This window comes from Hypomesus transpacificus, chromosome 13 (genome assembly GCF_021917145.1).
Source record: "Hypomesus transpacificus isolate Combined female chromosome 13, fHypTra1, whole genome shotgun sequence".
In the NCBI taxonomy this organism is placed as follows: Eukaryota; Metazoa; Chordata; class Actinopteri; order Osmeriformes; family Osmeridae; genus Hypomesus; species Hypomesus transpacificus.
The window spans coordinates 8,690,632-8,705,227 of record NC_061072.1 but is presented as its reverse complement, the minus strand read 5'-3'; the positions used below and the strand labels follow the sequence as shown (position 1 = coordinate 8,705,227).

Genomic DNA, 14,596 nt, shown 5'->3' with positions numbered 1-14,596 from the left:
TAAATCTAAATGTTATTTTAATGTTAAACAACATTCATGTTTAAGGCAGTGATCTTTTCAAATAATTATAAAACGTAATGCTTACTATAGAAATGATTTTCGTGCAGTAAACTGTTGAAAAACACAGACCCATCCTTTCAAATGAGGAAAAAAACACATAACTTGCACATGCACAGCATACGTCTACTATAATCATGTTCAAACTTATTTTTACATTCCTGCTATTATTAAGACTCCTCTGTTGATGGAAACCGGATTACCAGTTCTGTCCTGCCATCTTGTGGAGAAAGATATAAACCAGTTTTATTTGTCTCTAAATTCTCAGTTTCACTATAGCAGGTTCTAGGGGAACAATAAGTGTACCCCATGGTACATGAAGTATTCAAATATGGAGGGTTGGAGTTACAGACAATACAAATGCATAATTGTACACATTTTTGTAACCCAGAAATGACTAAACAAAAAGGATGTGTAGAACACTAAACTGAAATAGTTAACTCTAGGTGTTTCCTGGAAATGTATTGAAACAAATTAACCATAACTATGTATTACACAGAAAATGAAAAGGAATAAAAAGGAGTTTCTTAAGTTTATATGCAAGTTTAAAAAATGGGTTAAGTTAAATACTGTCTGAGTTCAATCTGCCAATTTTTTGTGAATAATGTGTGAATGTTATGTCCCTCTTTATTCAACCTAACACACCTGTTATCTATCTAATAGAAGTCCTCTGACTTCCTGTTCGGACCAGCCGGTCCTCCAACACTGAAGCCAGAGTCCTCTGACTTCCTGTTCAGACCAGCCAGTCTTCCAGCACTGAAGCCAGAGTCCTCTGACTTCCTGTTCAGACCAGCCAGTCCTCCAGCACTGAAGCCAGAGTCCTCTGACTTCCTGTTCGGACCAGCCGGTCCTCCAACACTGAAGCCAGAGTCCTCTGACTTCCTGTTCAGACCAGCCAGTCTTCCAGCACTGAAGCCAGAGTCCTCTGACTTCCTGTTCAGACCAGTCGGTCCTCCAACACTGAAGCCAGAGTCCTCTGACTTCCTGTTCAGACCAGCCGGTCCTCCAACACTGAAGCCAGAGTCCTCTGACTTCCTGTTCGGACCAGCCAGTCCTCCAAACTGAAGCCAGAGTCCTCTGAGGTGTTCTGTCTCTTCAGTGATGGGCTGTCAGACATGTTTTGCTTCCTCTTCTCTTTCCTGACACAGATAATAATATCCATGAAACAGTCTGAATCCTACAGGTAAGTTCACCATGGGTTTGCAGTTGTAGCTAAACAATGAAAGGTCCCTCCTACTGAAATGTGACCATACAGATTTAGCTTCAGCTTTATGACAGGTATAATTGATTACGGACACAAACTGTCTATACAACGTCACAAACTTGAATTCTTATTTTTTATATCAAAATTAAAGTAATATATGCATCATAGTTCACAAGACACCGTGTAGACTAGGAATCCTCATGCTGACTTGTAAGGCCTGACAGTTATTAAGGCTATTCACATCAATATTTAATTTGCAACAAATAAGTGATCCCTTACCTAGTATACCAGTATGTGCAAGCTGCAAAAGAACATTGGTATGGATGTTAATTTAAAATGGTGTTTAAAGTGGAAGAAAAGTATGTAAATCCATATGATTATTCATATCAGGTTTTTCACAGTACAGCTGTTATAAACATTTGACAACTTGAGATTAGAAAACATTGGGAGCAAGGCCAGAATTGCCTTGGAATGCTCTCATTTCCACTGTAACCCGTCAAATCTTCTCATACATTATTAGAGGATTTTTGATAAAGGCAACATTCAATGTATTGTATTAACGACTGTATTCACATTAGGCTTTACATACCATCTTGAGGATTTGTTTGACAGCTGCTTCATTGTGAGGACATTTCAGTAGTCTTCCCTCACTGCCGTTAAACAGACAGTGCACTGTGAGGATGACATCACTTCTGGTCACATGTCTGCTGATGTCAGGTATAGTGTGGTGTAGGTTGATGGTGTGGGACAGCACCACCAGGATGACAGGTTTACCTGCAGACAAGAATGGGAGGGATCACAAACATAAAAGGTAAAAGTGGAAATACAACCTATGAGCGTATATTAATTAGCGATGATTATTAAGATCATTATTCTTTGCTTTAGAGCAGCCTTTCTCAATCCTGGTCCTCGGGACCTCTTCCCCCCCTGCATGTTTTAGTTGTACCCTGTTCCAACACACCTGGTTCAAATGAAGGGGGGCATTATCAAGCTCAGAAGAAGCCTAATAACAACCCGTTCATCAGAATCATGTGTGTTGGAAGAGGGAAACATCTAAAACATGCTGGGCAGGGAGGAGTCCCAAGGACCAGGATTGAGAAAGGCTGCTTAAGATGACATTCTAATGTATTACATTACCTCTAGGGATCTTTTCACATGCCTCTTTAATATCAAACTCAGCACGAAGTAGGACAATGGGACAGAAAGCTATGACGACACCACACTCCTTATGTGTCAAAACTTCAGTTATTCCTTCCTTCGTTAGTTGACTCATTAAGTCTTTGTGAGATCCCAAAGTGCGTCCTGTTACAAACGTGTAACAGCTCTCCATGCTCCCTGCACAGAGAAAAGCTTTCAGACTCATGTTTATGACTAATGTGTTCATATATCAGTAGGTCAGTGTTGCATCAATGTGTAATTGGGAAGAAGTTATAGTTGAACTGTGGCTAAAATATTATGCTCAAATAGTTAATTGTTAACTCAACTGAATCCAACTGCCCGTGAGGTTAAGCTACAGCACATCAATTAAAACAATATTTGCTCATCCACATTCTTCCTTTAAAAAACATGTTTTCTTACAACTGGTCAATACTCCTCCTGCACATCTCTCTTTAAGTTTACCTTCATATTTCTCCATTCTGATGCTGTTTTTTAGCTCTTCATCCTTCTCTCTCAAACTCCGGTCTCTCACCTCCCATTCAGACTCTTGCTCCTGCAGCGGGACATGGAGGTTCTGTAGCTGCATGTTCTTCTTCTCCTGGTTCTCCCCCTGTGGCTGCATGTTCTTCTTCTCCTGGTTCTCCCCCTTAGGCTGCATGTTCTTCTTCTCCTGGTTCTCCCCCTCAGGCTGCTTGTTCTTCTTCTCATGGTTCTCCCCCTTAGGCTGCATGTTCTTCTTCTCCTGGTTCTCCCCCTGAGGCTGCATGTTCTTCTTCTCCTGGTTCTCCCCCTTACGCTGCATGTTCTTCTTCTCCCGGTTCTCCCCCTCAGGCTGTTTGTTCTTCTTCTCCTGGTTCTCCCCCTCACGCTGCATGTTCTTCTTCTCATGGTTCTCCCCCGGACCCTCCAGCCGTCTCTCCCCCTCACTGGCAGCGTTCTCCATCTGGCTCTCCTCCTCATCATGACCCCGGTCCAAATACTCACACACCAATCTGTCTGTTTTGTTTCTTAGATCAGTCAGTTGCTGTGCTGTTATAAGAAATACAGTAAGAGTAAACACTAGTCATAGTTTTGACAGAGTTAAAGTGATTAGTTGTTTCGAACAAATTTAAATGTTGTGGGTATTTTATCCTTTAGACAAGAACTTACCATTGTCCTTGGCCGAGGCCTCACTTTTTAGAACGTCTTTCATCAGATCCTTCAGTTGCTGTGCTGTCATGAAAAATACAGTAACAGTAAACAATAAGTAACAGTCAGAGATATCCACAAATATGCATACAAAGCATTATCCTTTGGGCCAGGAGGCCACCTTACAGCTCACAGTATGAGTGTTACAATAAATAGGGTTTTTTCCTGTTTCCAACCCCAAACTTAAAACACATACAGTACTTGTAAAGTATACAAATAATCTTTCATCTCACCAAGTTCAGCATTTTTTGATGGATCATTCACCACTTGCCGTTCCTCACATTTAATTTTGTTTCGTCTTTCCTTACAAAGTTCATCCTGGAGACCCTTCAGTTGTTGGTCCCTCTTTTTCATTTGTTGCCTCATATTTTCCAGCTCCGAGTTTCTAGCATCTAGTTGTTTGTTACATTCATCTAATTGTTCAGTTTGAACTCGCATTATGTCCTTCAGTTGTTCCAGTTCTCTTCTGAGAAGTGTTTCATTCTTAACTTCCGGTTGTTTAACTTGTAACATCAGTTTGTTGACCAACTGTTCTTGTCTCTGATTCATGTCATTCTCGTGGTATCTTTCCTTCAGTTGGTCCGTTACTTGGTTATGTTCTTGAAAGTCCTTTGTTAGAGCTTCCACCTCTCTCTTACAATCTTCCAGTAGTGGTTTGTGTGATTCTCCATAACCAAATAAACTTGTTTTGGTTTTCAAGGCATTTTCTATTAAGGATTTAATCTTGGGAAGTCGTTCATTTATTCTCCTCAGTGTGGAGTCTCGCTTCATCCGGTTGGATTCACTGGTATACTTCTCCCCTGGAGAGACATTTATGAATTACGCTACTGTTGAACTGATCAATTCAATAGTTGAATCACATTCCTTCAGTCATCCATGTACATACACAACAACAATATGCAAAATGAGCTTTTAGCCTGACAAGAGAGTAAACAAGAATTAACATCAAAATGCCTAATTTGAGTATTTAAAAAAAACATCTGTGTATTAATTTCCAGGTAAACCCACACACACACACCCCCCCCCCCACACACACCCCCCCCCCACACACACACACACGCCCACCCCACACACACACACGCCCACCCCCCCACACACACACACGCCCACCCCCCCCCCCCCCCCCCCCCCCCCCCCCCACACACACACATACGCCTTCCCGTCTCTGTTTAAGTTTACTTTCTGGTATGTTCAGGCTGTCTCTGTGTTGCTGTTTGTTTGTTTCTTCTTGTTGAGCGTTTCTGTCTTGTGCTCCTTTGTGTTCTCTCTCTGTCTTGACTACACAGTTGGACCAATAGAAAACTGTGTTACAATAAGTTATTTTGTCGGACGAATAGAAAACCGTGTTACAAGAAGTTCAGTTACATTCCTCTAATCCAGTGGTTCTCAACCCTGTCCTCGGGGACCCCCTGTCCTGCATGTTTTAGATGTTTCCCTGCTCCAATACACCTGATTCAAATAAAAGGGTTGTTATCTAAATCTGTAGTAGCCTGGTAATGAACATGCATTTGAATCAGGTGTGTTTGAACAGGGAAACATCTAAAACAAGCAGGACAGGGGGTCTCTGAGGACAGGGTTGAGAACCACTGCGTCTAATCCATGCATCCATTTATCCATCTGTCCATCCATACATGTATACCTACGACAAGTGACACACTCATGCAAACACATTTCAGGACTAGGATTCTGCATGTGCTTCAAAAAGAATGCATGTATAGAAACAACTTTGTGGTCTAAGACTGTACCTGCAGATGGCAGCTGCAAAAGAGAGAACATTTCAGTTAATATTTATTAACATTCGATCAAACCTTGTAAAAAAGCTAACAGAATAACTAAACATACTGCAAAAGTGAAAGGAACTAAACTCTTGATGATTCAAACCAAGGCATTTACCTTCCTGAGAATGTCCTTGACAGCTGTGTCATTTTGAGGACATTTCAGTAGCCCCTTAACAGTGTCATGAAACAGACAGTCCACTGTTAGGATGACATCACGCCTGGTCACATATCTGCTGCTGTTTTGGGAAGTGTAGTCTGTTTTGAAAGTGTGATGAAGCACCACCAGGATCACAGGTTTACCTGCAGGGTAGAGTTAGTTTGAACATTCGTGGAGACAAATATTTCCTTTTCAAGCTACATGCTAACACTACCCCACGCTCTGCCGATAACTGTTAGTGGGGACGTTTCTATGGTGTGTTTACATTGGTAGGAACATGTCTTTACTGTGTGTCCATAGACCTATGCATATGCTTGAAATCAAGAGAGGGTTAACATCAACTTTGTAAACTGAGTAGGCTAATATCTGAAATTGCCTTTTTTTAAGCATACCCTTAGTTACTTTATGATGAGAATTGTACAATCCACAGTCATGATCTGGAATATTTATTTTGCTTTGAGTAATCTGAATACCTTCAGGAATCTTTGTAAGGGCATCTTCAATATCAGTCCCAACACGACTAGCAATGGGACAGAAAGCTATGATGACATCACTCTCCTGTGGCGTCTTCACTTTAGTTAAACCGCTGTTATTTACATGTCTGATTATGTCCTCGTGAGAATCCAAAGTGTTGCCTGTTACCAAGGCGTAAAAATTCTCCATGTCTAGCTTCCCTGTAAAACATTTACACTTTATACAGAAAATGCCTTACTTAGATTTATCTGTAGCTACAGTATGTGTGTACTGCAAACTGTAGGCCTACACATCGGAAATGCAAATTTTGCGTTTCAAAAATAACTTTGTACTGTATAGATACGTCTACTGTCAAAGCAAATGTTAGAGCTAAAAACATTACATTTCCCTGTGACTTATCGACCTTTGGAATCATCAATTTTCTTTGTATCAGAAAACTTGGTAGAACATCATGATGTATAGGCAAACTTAGTATTTTTGTATCTGAAACGAACAAACTACTTTATGTATTCAGTCTCAAGCCTTCGAAATAGTTTTTTTTTTTTTACAATAATAAAATGTGAAGGCTTGTGGAGACCGACACTTACCTTCACCGCTTCAAACGTTGTCAACTTCAATAAACGGCAATTAAGCCTACCTAGTTTACACAGTAGCCTACCACACGCAAAATATCCACAAACAAACTCAATACACGGTGTCATACAGCATATAATACCAGATGTACAATCATCAGTTCAACATCACTGCTTTAACAAAAATGAGTCTTGACCAGTTTTATTGAACACACTTTCAGTTTCATGTTCTAGTAAAGGGTGGAGATTAACCAACCGGCAGCAGAGGAAGCTCCTCCCTCTCCGTAGTGAGAGGCGGAGCTTTCCTTCCTCAACAGTTCCCAAGGTGAGGAGAGCGAGACTGAACCACAGGACTGAACCTGGATCTTAGATGTGGTAACTTGGTGTACTTAATCGTCCTAAACCTTTTCAAACTTTTATGAGATAATTCAAAGTAGAATAAAACGATGAAAAAATAGACAATGCTTTGCAATGAGAATTATATGTTTAATAAAGCTAAGCAGGAAAATCATGTTTAAATCTGCACTACATAACATCAAACGCTAAATTAAAATAGGAGAAACAGAACACCTAATTCTTGTCTGAATTTTCTTCTTTCCTCAAACTGGAATTACAGTAAATTGACACAAAATAAGCTAAGGAGAAAGGACCATCTCTCTGAGGAAGTCACATCTCATCAAAGCTGGATGGGGGTCAAGGTTGGGGAGGTGAGATTGAGGCTGGGGCTGGAGGTGAGGTTAAGGTGGGTCTAGGCCTGGAAGTGAGGTAACAGTAAACACTAGTCATAGTTCTGACAGAGTTAAACTAATTAGTTGGTGGAAACAAATGTAAATGTCATGGATATTTCATCCTTTAGAGAAGAACTCACCAGTGTTCTTGGCAAAGGTCTCACTTTTTAAAGGGTTTTCATCAGATCCTTCAGTTGCTGTGATGTTATGAAAAATACGTTAAGAGTAAACACTAGTCATAGTTCTGACAGAGTTAAACTAATTAGTTGGTCAGAACAAATATACATTTCATGGATATATCATCCGTTAGAGAAGAACTCACCAGTGTTCTTGGCAAAGGTCTCACTTTTTAAAGGGTTTTCATCAAATCCTTCAGTTGCTGTGATGTTATGAAAAATACGTTAAGAGTAAACACTAGTCATAGTTCTGACAGAGTTAAACTAATTAGTTGGTCAGAACAAATATACATTTCATGGATATATCATCCGTTAGAGAAGAACTCACCAGTGTTCTTGGCAAAGGTCTCACTTTTTAAAGGGTTTTCATCAAATCCTTCAGTTGCTGTGATGTTATAAAAAATACGTTAAGAGTAAACACTAGTCATAGTTCTGACAGAGTTAAACTAATTAGTTGGTCAGAACAAATATACATTTCATGGATATATCATCCGTTAGAGAAGAACTCACCAGTGTTCTTGGCAAAGGTCTCACTTTTTAAAGGGTTTTCATCAAATCCTTCAGTTGCTGTGATGTTATGAAAAATACGTTAAGAGTAAACACTAGTCATAGTTCTGACAGAGTTAAACTAATTAGTTGGACAGAACAAATATACATTTCATGGATATATCATCCGTTAGAGAAGAACTCACCAGTGTTCTTGGCAAAGGTCTCACTTTTTAAAGGGTTTTCATCAAATCCTTCAGTTGCTGTGATGTTATGAAAAATACGTTAAGAGTAAACACTAGTCATAGTTCTGACAGAGTTAAACTAATTAGTTGGTCAGAACAAATATACATTTCATGGATATATCATCCGTTAGAGAAGAACTCACCAGTGTTCTTGGCAAAGGTCTCACTTTTTAAAGGGTTTTCATCAAATCCTTCAGTTGCTGTGATGTTATGAAAAATACGTTAAGAGTAAACACTAGTCATAGTTCTGACAGAGTTAACCCTTTACTGCCTAATACAAAATTCCGAACATTCCATATGCTGTTGAAATATGATATGCATATTAATATTCATATTTTATGGATTTTCATATAAAATCATACACCTTAACTGTTTATACCATCTTGAAGAGGAGAACTAGGGGATTTTTATCATGTCAATGAATATATGATTACTTAAGGCAAATCATATTTTATCAAAGTGGTTTCAGGTAGATATTTTTAACAAAAACTTCTCCATTCACCATACCTCATCAGACAACTGAATTTGTCACCACTTTAATTACAAGATAGAGAAAAACTTTGAGTAGGTGGAATATCCACAAGTCTGTGGGCAATGTAGAACAGAAGACAGATTAGAAATACCTTATTTTGATTAAAAGTTATGACCATTCTTGTGACTAGTGGAGACATGGGGGAAACCGGAATTATCCTGTCCCAAAAGCAGCTAAAAGCAGCTAGCGCTATGGCTGGATACTCCTCTCGATAAGTAAAAAACGTTCGAGTTTCTTCCACAATCGACCGAATTGGCCAAACAAGGCATGTACATTTAGCTTAGAGTATACATAATCTACCTAGTTAATGTTGTTTTTCGAAGTTTTTTAGAAATCTGCTCAAATCGAAGCTAAACAGTGCTACTACCGTCATTGCTGCCTGTCACAAACGGCCAAGCCGGACACGTCATTCTTTCCTGAAAACACTCGCGTCACTCCCACAAACAAATTCTTCGTAAGTAAAAAGTTGAGACTTTTAATAGACAATATTGACAACACATATTAAGGAACTTGTCTTAACTCATAATATCGTCTCCGATTTCAATTCGAAGCTGTATATCTAACACTGTAGGCAATCTCCCATGGTCTCCGCTCTGGCTCCGCCTCAGAAATCAATGGCTGCCGTTGCAGACGATGGATTTATTTCCCCCTCCCACTAACCCCTTAACCAATGATATGTGCTTTGAGCTTAAGTTGTCATGAGTATCTGGCAGTTTTCAGAAATAAAATCGGTGATTGGATGGCAAAGTTATTAAGGCGGGTTCTATGGGTCTTTTTCGACCCATATTTGAATGGTCCGGCAGGATTAAACTAATTAGTTGGTCGAAACAAATATAAATTCCTTCAGGTATTGTGCTGAAATGACAGAGGTAAACTGTGCAGTGGCGACTGGTCATTAGGGGCAGGTGTATGGAGTTAGATTAGTTTCATAATTCAAACAAACAAACGCAACACGATTCAAACAAATTTAACACGATCCAAACAAACGTAACACGATTCATACAAACATAACACGATTCAAACAAACAAACGTAACACGATTCAAACAAACGTAACACGATTCACAAATTTATTTCGTGATTCACAATTGTAACGCGATTCACAAATAAATGACCCTATTACATTCGTTTGCAACCTGACAAACACAAGTTACAAATCCCTGCACTCGTTGGTGTGAATCCTTGCATTCGTTCGTGTGGATTTTTGGAACTTTCCTGACGCGCTTTGATCCACAAATGCATTTTTTCTAAAAGATATCCTCAGCAGCCTATCAGATCGTCTCTTCCAATTTTAGCCAATCACCGGAGAATGTCTAATATAGGTAGACGGGCTCTGCGTTAGCCTAGGAAACACGGAAAATGACTAAACATGAATCCTGCCATTCTCAACAATATTTAATCAGGTATGATAATCGGTCGAATAAGATTAACAAGCAATATTTCACCTACATGCTACCAGACGACATTGCTCATGATCTGAAGGAGACGATGTCCGTCATTATGGCAGGTTGTTGAAGTCCACATAGACACGTTAATGTTTTGTTTCGTCTTTCCTTACAAAGTTCATCCTGGGGGCCCTTCAGTTATTGGTCCCACTTTTCTATTTTTTGCCTCATTTCTTCTAGCTCCGAGTTCTTTATTAGGCTATGATCCTCCAAGTCTGTTATTAGAGCATCGACCTCTCTCTTACAATTTTCCAGTAGTTGTTTTCGATCTGAATTAAAGAAATACTTTATTGTATGGCCTTGTATGGCATTTTCTATTAAGGATTTGATCTTGGAAAGTTGTTCATGTATGCTCCTCAGAGTGGGGTCTCCCTTCATCTGGTTGGATTCACTGGTATACTTCTCCCCTGGAGAGACATTTATGAATTAGGCTACTGTTGAACTGATCAAGTCAATAGTTCAATCACATTCCTCCAGTCATCCATGTACATACACAAAACAATAAATTAGCTCTTAGCCTGACAAGAGAGTAAACATGAATTAACATCAAAAAAGTATGCCTATGTCTATTTTGAGTATTTTAAAATACTATCTGTGTATTCATTTCCACCCCCCACCCCCCCCCCCCCACACACACACACACACACACGCACACACACGCCTCCCCGTCTCTAAGTTTCTGGTTTCTTCAGGCTGTCTCTGTGTTGTTGTTTGTGTGTTTCTTCTTGTTGAGTGTTTCTGTCTTGTGCTACTCTTGTTGTTTCCAGTGTGGAAGATTTATAATAACTATAACTCACCATTAAATTGTGTTTTTGCTACGACACCAAACATTACAGATATGATATAATTTATTGTATTTATTTTAATAGAGAACAAATTGTTCTCTCTCATGGTGGCAACATTTAGTAGTCTTGTTCTCAAGGGATAGTGTGTTCCGCTGTCCTCATTACCAAAGGATCCCATGTGGTCAATAGTTTATCACATTCATCTATCCTTCCATCCACAACCTACCCATATACTTTATACGTACAACACCTACAGTACCTACCTACCTACATACATACATGCATAAAGACAGACATACAGTACATTACATGACTGTTCAACCTAAAACAATGTATAGTACTGAAATGTACATGAAATAAAGCAAGAATGTTGTCAAATATGCAATAATCACCTTTTGGATTACATTTCCGAAGCAAAGGCATGTCTTAAAAAATAATGGACAAAGAACTGTGACATCCTGCATGTTGATTTGCAGGTTTAAAAAATCAAACTACAGTAAAAAGTTACAACAACATAATATACAAAGGAAACGCTTAATACTCAACTTGTGTGATTCAGAACCTTTCACACATAGCAAGTTAAAGCAAAATGACATTAATCAAATAACTCACCTGGAAATTTTCTTTTCACAGAACCTAAAATCACAGGAAAAATACTATTTGTTGCATTCATTTTAATACAAAATATGTTGTTGTCACTTTCTGTTGCATTCTGATGGAATTACCCTGACCCTAACCACACAAGCCTAATACCTAACCATCCTAGCCATAGCCCACATTTCCAGACTAGAAAAATAAAATAATGTGATATTTGGCACCAATTCATTATTAGCAAGCAAATAATTATTAATTAGTTTACCTGAATTCGATGGTATCAGCTGCAAGAGAACACATTTCAGTTATTGATAAGTGCTTTGGAGATGTATCTACCTCACTACCAGTTGTCAAACAATATTGATTCAAACTGAATAAATAAAATAAACTGTAAAGGGTAAAGTTTTCATCATTCAAACTTTTATTTATATTTACCTCCTTGATCAATTTTTTGACAGCTGCTTTGTTGTGAAAACATTGCAGTAGTCCTCCCTGACTGTCGTGGAACAGACAGTGCACTGTGAGGATGACATCACTTCTGGTCACATGTCTGCTGATGTCAGGTATAGTGTAGTCTGTGTTGAAGGTGTGGTGCAGCACCACCAGGATGACAGATTTACCTGCAGACAAGAGATGGAAGAAAGATAAAACATAGTAATAAGAATGTTTAGTATTTCTCTTTTGCTGGCTAAACTAAATTATCTCAACAACCTGATCTTAATTGTCTAAATCGGGTGATCCTATGGATGTAAAGGGACAATATTGATAATGTTTAGAATGATATAATGAGTTACCTTTAGGGATTATACTTAAGGCATCTTGAATGTCGGCCCCAACACGACTGATAATGGGACAGAAAGCTATGATGACATCACACTCCTCCTGGGACTTTACTTCAGTTAAACCTTCTTCAGTTAGTTGTTGCATTAAGTCCATATGACAACCAAAAGTGTTGCCTGTTGTTAAAGCATAGCATCTCTTCATGTTTGGCTTCCCTGTAAAAATAAAAGTTTCATTGTATTCAAAGGAGTAATAATAATACATTTGTAGTTACGTAATAACCTTATAAGTGCGTGCAAAACTAAGTTCCTAAGTTTGTACAGGTGTTGTACTGCAAATGTTCAACTTACCAATTGTTGGCCGCCAACTAGCAATTTTTTCACTGTGTGAGTAAAAAATACATTATTACCACATCACCTTGTAAACTATTACAGTGACACAGCCTGCCCATTATGGTTGAAAGTTGTGGGTTTGGGATTTTTCCAGAATATTAATATGGGGCTACTTTTATCAAAGAGCCAATTTCTTATTCTCAGAAACTTAACTGTCCTTACTCTTAGAAATTATACTTGTAAATGTACACATAGCTACAACCATCCTCATACCACATACCTACTGTTCATAAGAACCTAAACAAACCAAATAGATCCTGTCACAGGGGCGTATCTGGGTTTCCACTTTTGGGGGGGCTAAGCCTAGATAAAATCTATTATTTTTCCTGTGACCCAGCAACACTAGGGGGGTCTGGGGGTCCAATAATTTTTTTTTAATATCCTTTGAAAGTGTCCTCTGGTGGGTTTTATAAATATAAATTAACACATTTAGATTTAAAATATGAAAGAAAAAAATAATAACATTTTTTATTAAAAAATGTTGGGGGGGCTAATGAAACTTTTGTAGGCTAGATACGCCCATGTCCTATCATATAGCATATCACATCTGACATACATGCATATTTATGCTACGTCAACAAAATGCCTCAACAAATGTGTGTCGTCACAAGAATAACTGAACCACGCTTTCAGTTTCATGTTCTAGTAAAAGGGTTCAGAATGACACGGGAGCAGAGTTCCTCCGGCTCTCCGTAGCTGTAGAGTGCTGATAAGTGGCGCTGCTGTTTCACGAGCCTGCGCTCATTCCAAAGTACAGGTGCCCAGAGGGGTTTCTATCGTTGATTCATCTAAAAATTAAGCCCTCGTGCAGCATGAGGCTGGTTTTGAAATATCTCTTAGATGGATAGGATATTAAAATGTTTTTTTTTTCCCCTGGATACTAAACTATAATAAAATACATTTGAACAACTTAGAAAATTGGTAGGCGTAGCCTACTAATAAATTTTCTTCATCGATGATATTGTTTGTGAAGCTGGTTTACACACGACTGTATCACTGGTAATGCCTTTGCTTTTAGAGGTTCATATGCCAGTCTATCTGTTACAAAATTGTACAGTAATGTAAATCTGTTGGTCAGATCTGGACTGGTCAGTTCATGACCAACCATCGCTTTTATTAGCCTTTTTTCACCGTAATACATTGATTGTTACTATTACATTCATGAGACCACCTTACAATAATCCTTACAAAAATGTATATTACTCACTCGTCGTTGGTTTGGCATATTTGAAAAAGCGACTTTTTGATGCATAATCCTTACCTTAGCGTTTTTGTGTTCTCTCCACAATTTACCAGCAATAGATTAGCGCCTTACTTTCATTTTCACTTCTTAAACAACACCTCTTACGTCACAACTCTTTGCAGTGTTGGGTCAATGTGTGTAAGGGTGAATCTGGAGGAATTCAACCACTAGATGGTAGCACGGTTCTTGAGCATAGAAAGAGAGAGAGAGAGAGAGAGACAGAGAGAGAGAGAGAGAGAGAGAGGAGAGAGAGAGAGAGAGAGAGAGAGAGAGAGAGAGAGAGAGAGGAGAGAGAGAGAGAGAGAGAGAGAGAGAGAAAGAGAGAGAGAGAGAGAGAGAGAGAGTCATGATGGCAAAGCTGTCTGTCTGTTTGGTTGTTGTTGCTTTATCTCTGTTCCTCAACATCATTTATTTTGTCCAGAGAGGTCTGTCATGAGAGTGTAAGTACTTATCTCCCATTGTATAGCCAAGGACAGACAACGACTTTAAGCAGGCCAAATGTGATTTCATGATAAACATTTTGTCCGATCAGGTTTTGCGGTTGACTGTGTTCTTCATTAATCTGTAGGCCTACAGGTGTCACAACAGCTACTGCGATTATAA

The 14,596-nt window shown here is 38.9% G+C and overlaps 1 protein-coding gene across 1 annotated transcript; it reads right to left on the bottom strand.

Annotated features, from left to right (window-relative positions):
- Positions 1 to 14,090, bottom strand: LOC124475848 (coiled-coil domain-containing protein 18-like). Its single transcript, XM_047032691.1, has 19 exons — positions 14,012 to 14,090; positions 12,709 to 12,740; positions 12,373 to 12,573; positions 12,014 to 12,198; positions 11,844 to 11,862; positions 11,597 to 11,620; positions 11,377 to 11,409; positions 10,340 to 10,606; positions 6,016 to 6,216; positions 5,501 to 5,685; positions 5,353 to 5,365; positions 4,787 to 4,885; positions 3,841 to 4,407; positions 3,569 to 3,631; positions 2,882 to 3,448; positions 2,399 to 2,596; positions 1,851 to 2,035; positions 1,541 to 1,562; positions 1 to 1,196 (listed from the first exon to the last, which is right to left on the bottom strand). The coding sequence occupies exons 3-19, from the start codon at positions 12,560 to 12,562 to the stop codon at positions 1,153 to 1,155; spliced, it is 2,862 nt and encodes a 953-aa protein (XP_046888647.1). The 5' UTR covers positions 12,563 to 12,573; positions 12,709 to 12,740; positions 14,012 to 14,090; the 3' UTR covers positions 1 to 1,152.
- Between the last annotated feature and the right edge of the window lie 506 nt (positions 14,091 to 14,596).

Excerpts from the sequence above, each read along its gene's own strand:
- LOC124475848 (XM_047032691.1), bottom strand. The coding sequence starts at position 12,562 with ATGAAGAGATGCTATGCTTTAACAACAGGCAACACTTTTGGTTGTCAT. Across the intron at positions 10,607-11,376 it reads TCGGAAATGTAATCCAAAAG|GGGAGAAGTATACCAGTGAA; the intron begins GTGATTATTGCA and ends ATGTCTCTCCAG. Across the intron at positions 5,686-6,015 it reads CCTTACAAAGATTCCTGAAG|GTAAACCTGTGATCCTGGTG; the intron begins GTATTCAGATTA and ends TCTACCCTGCAG.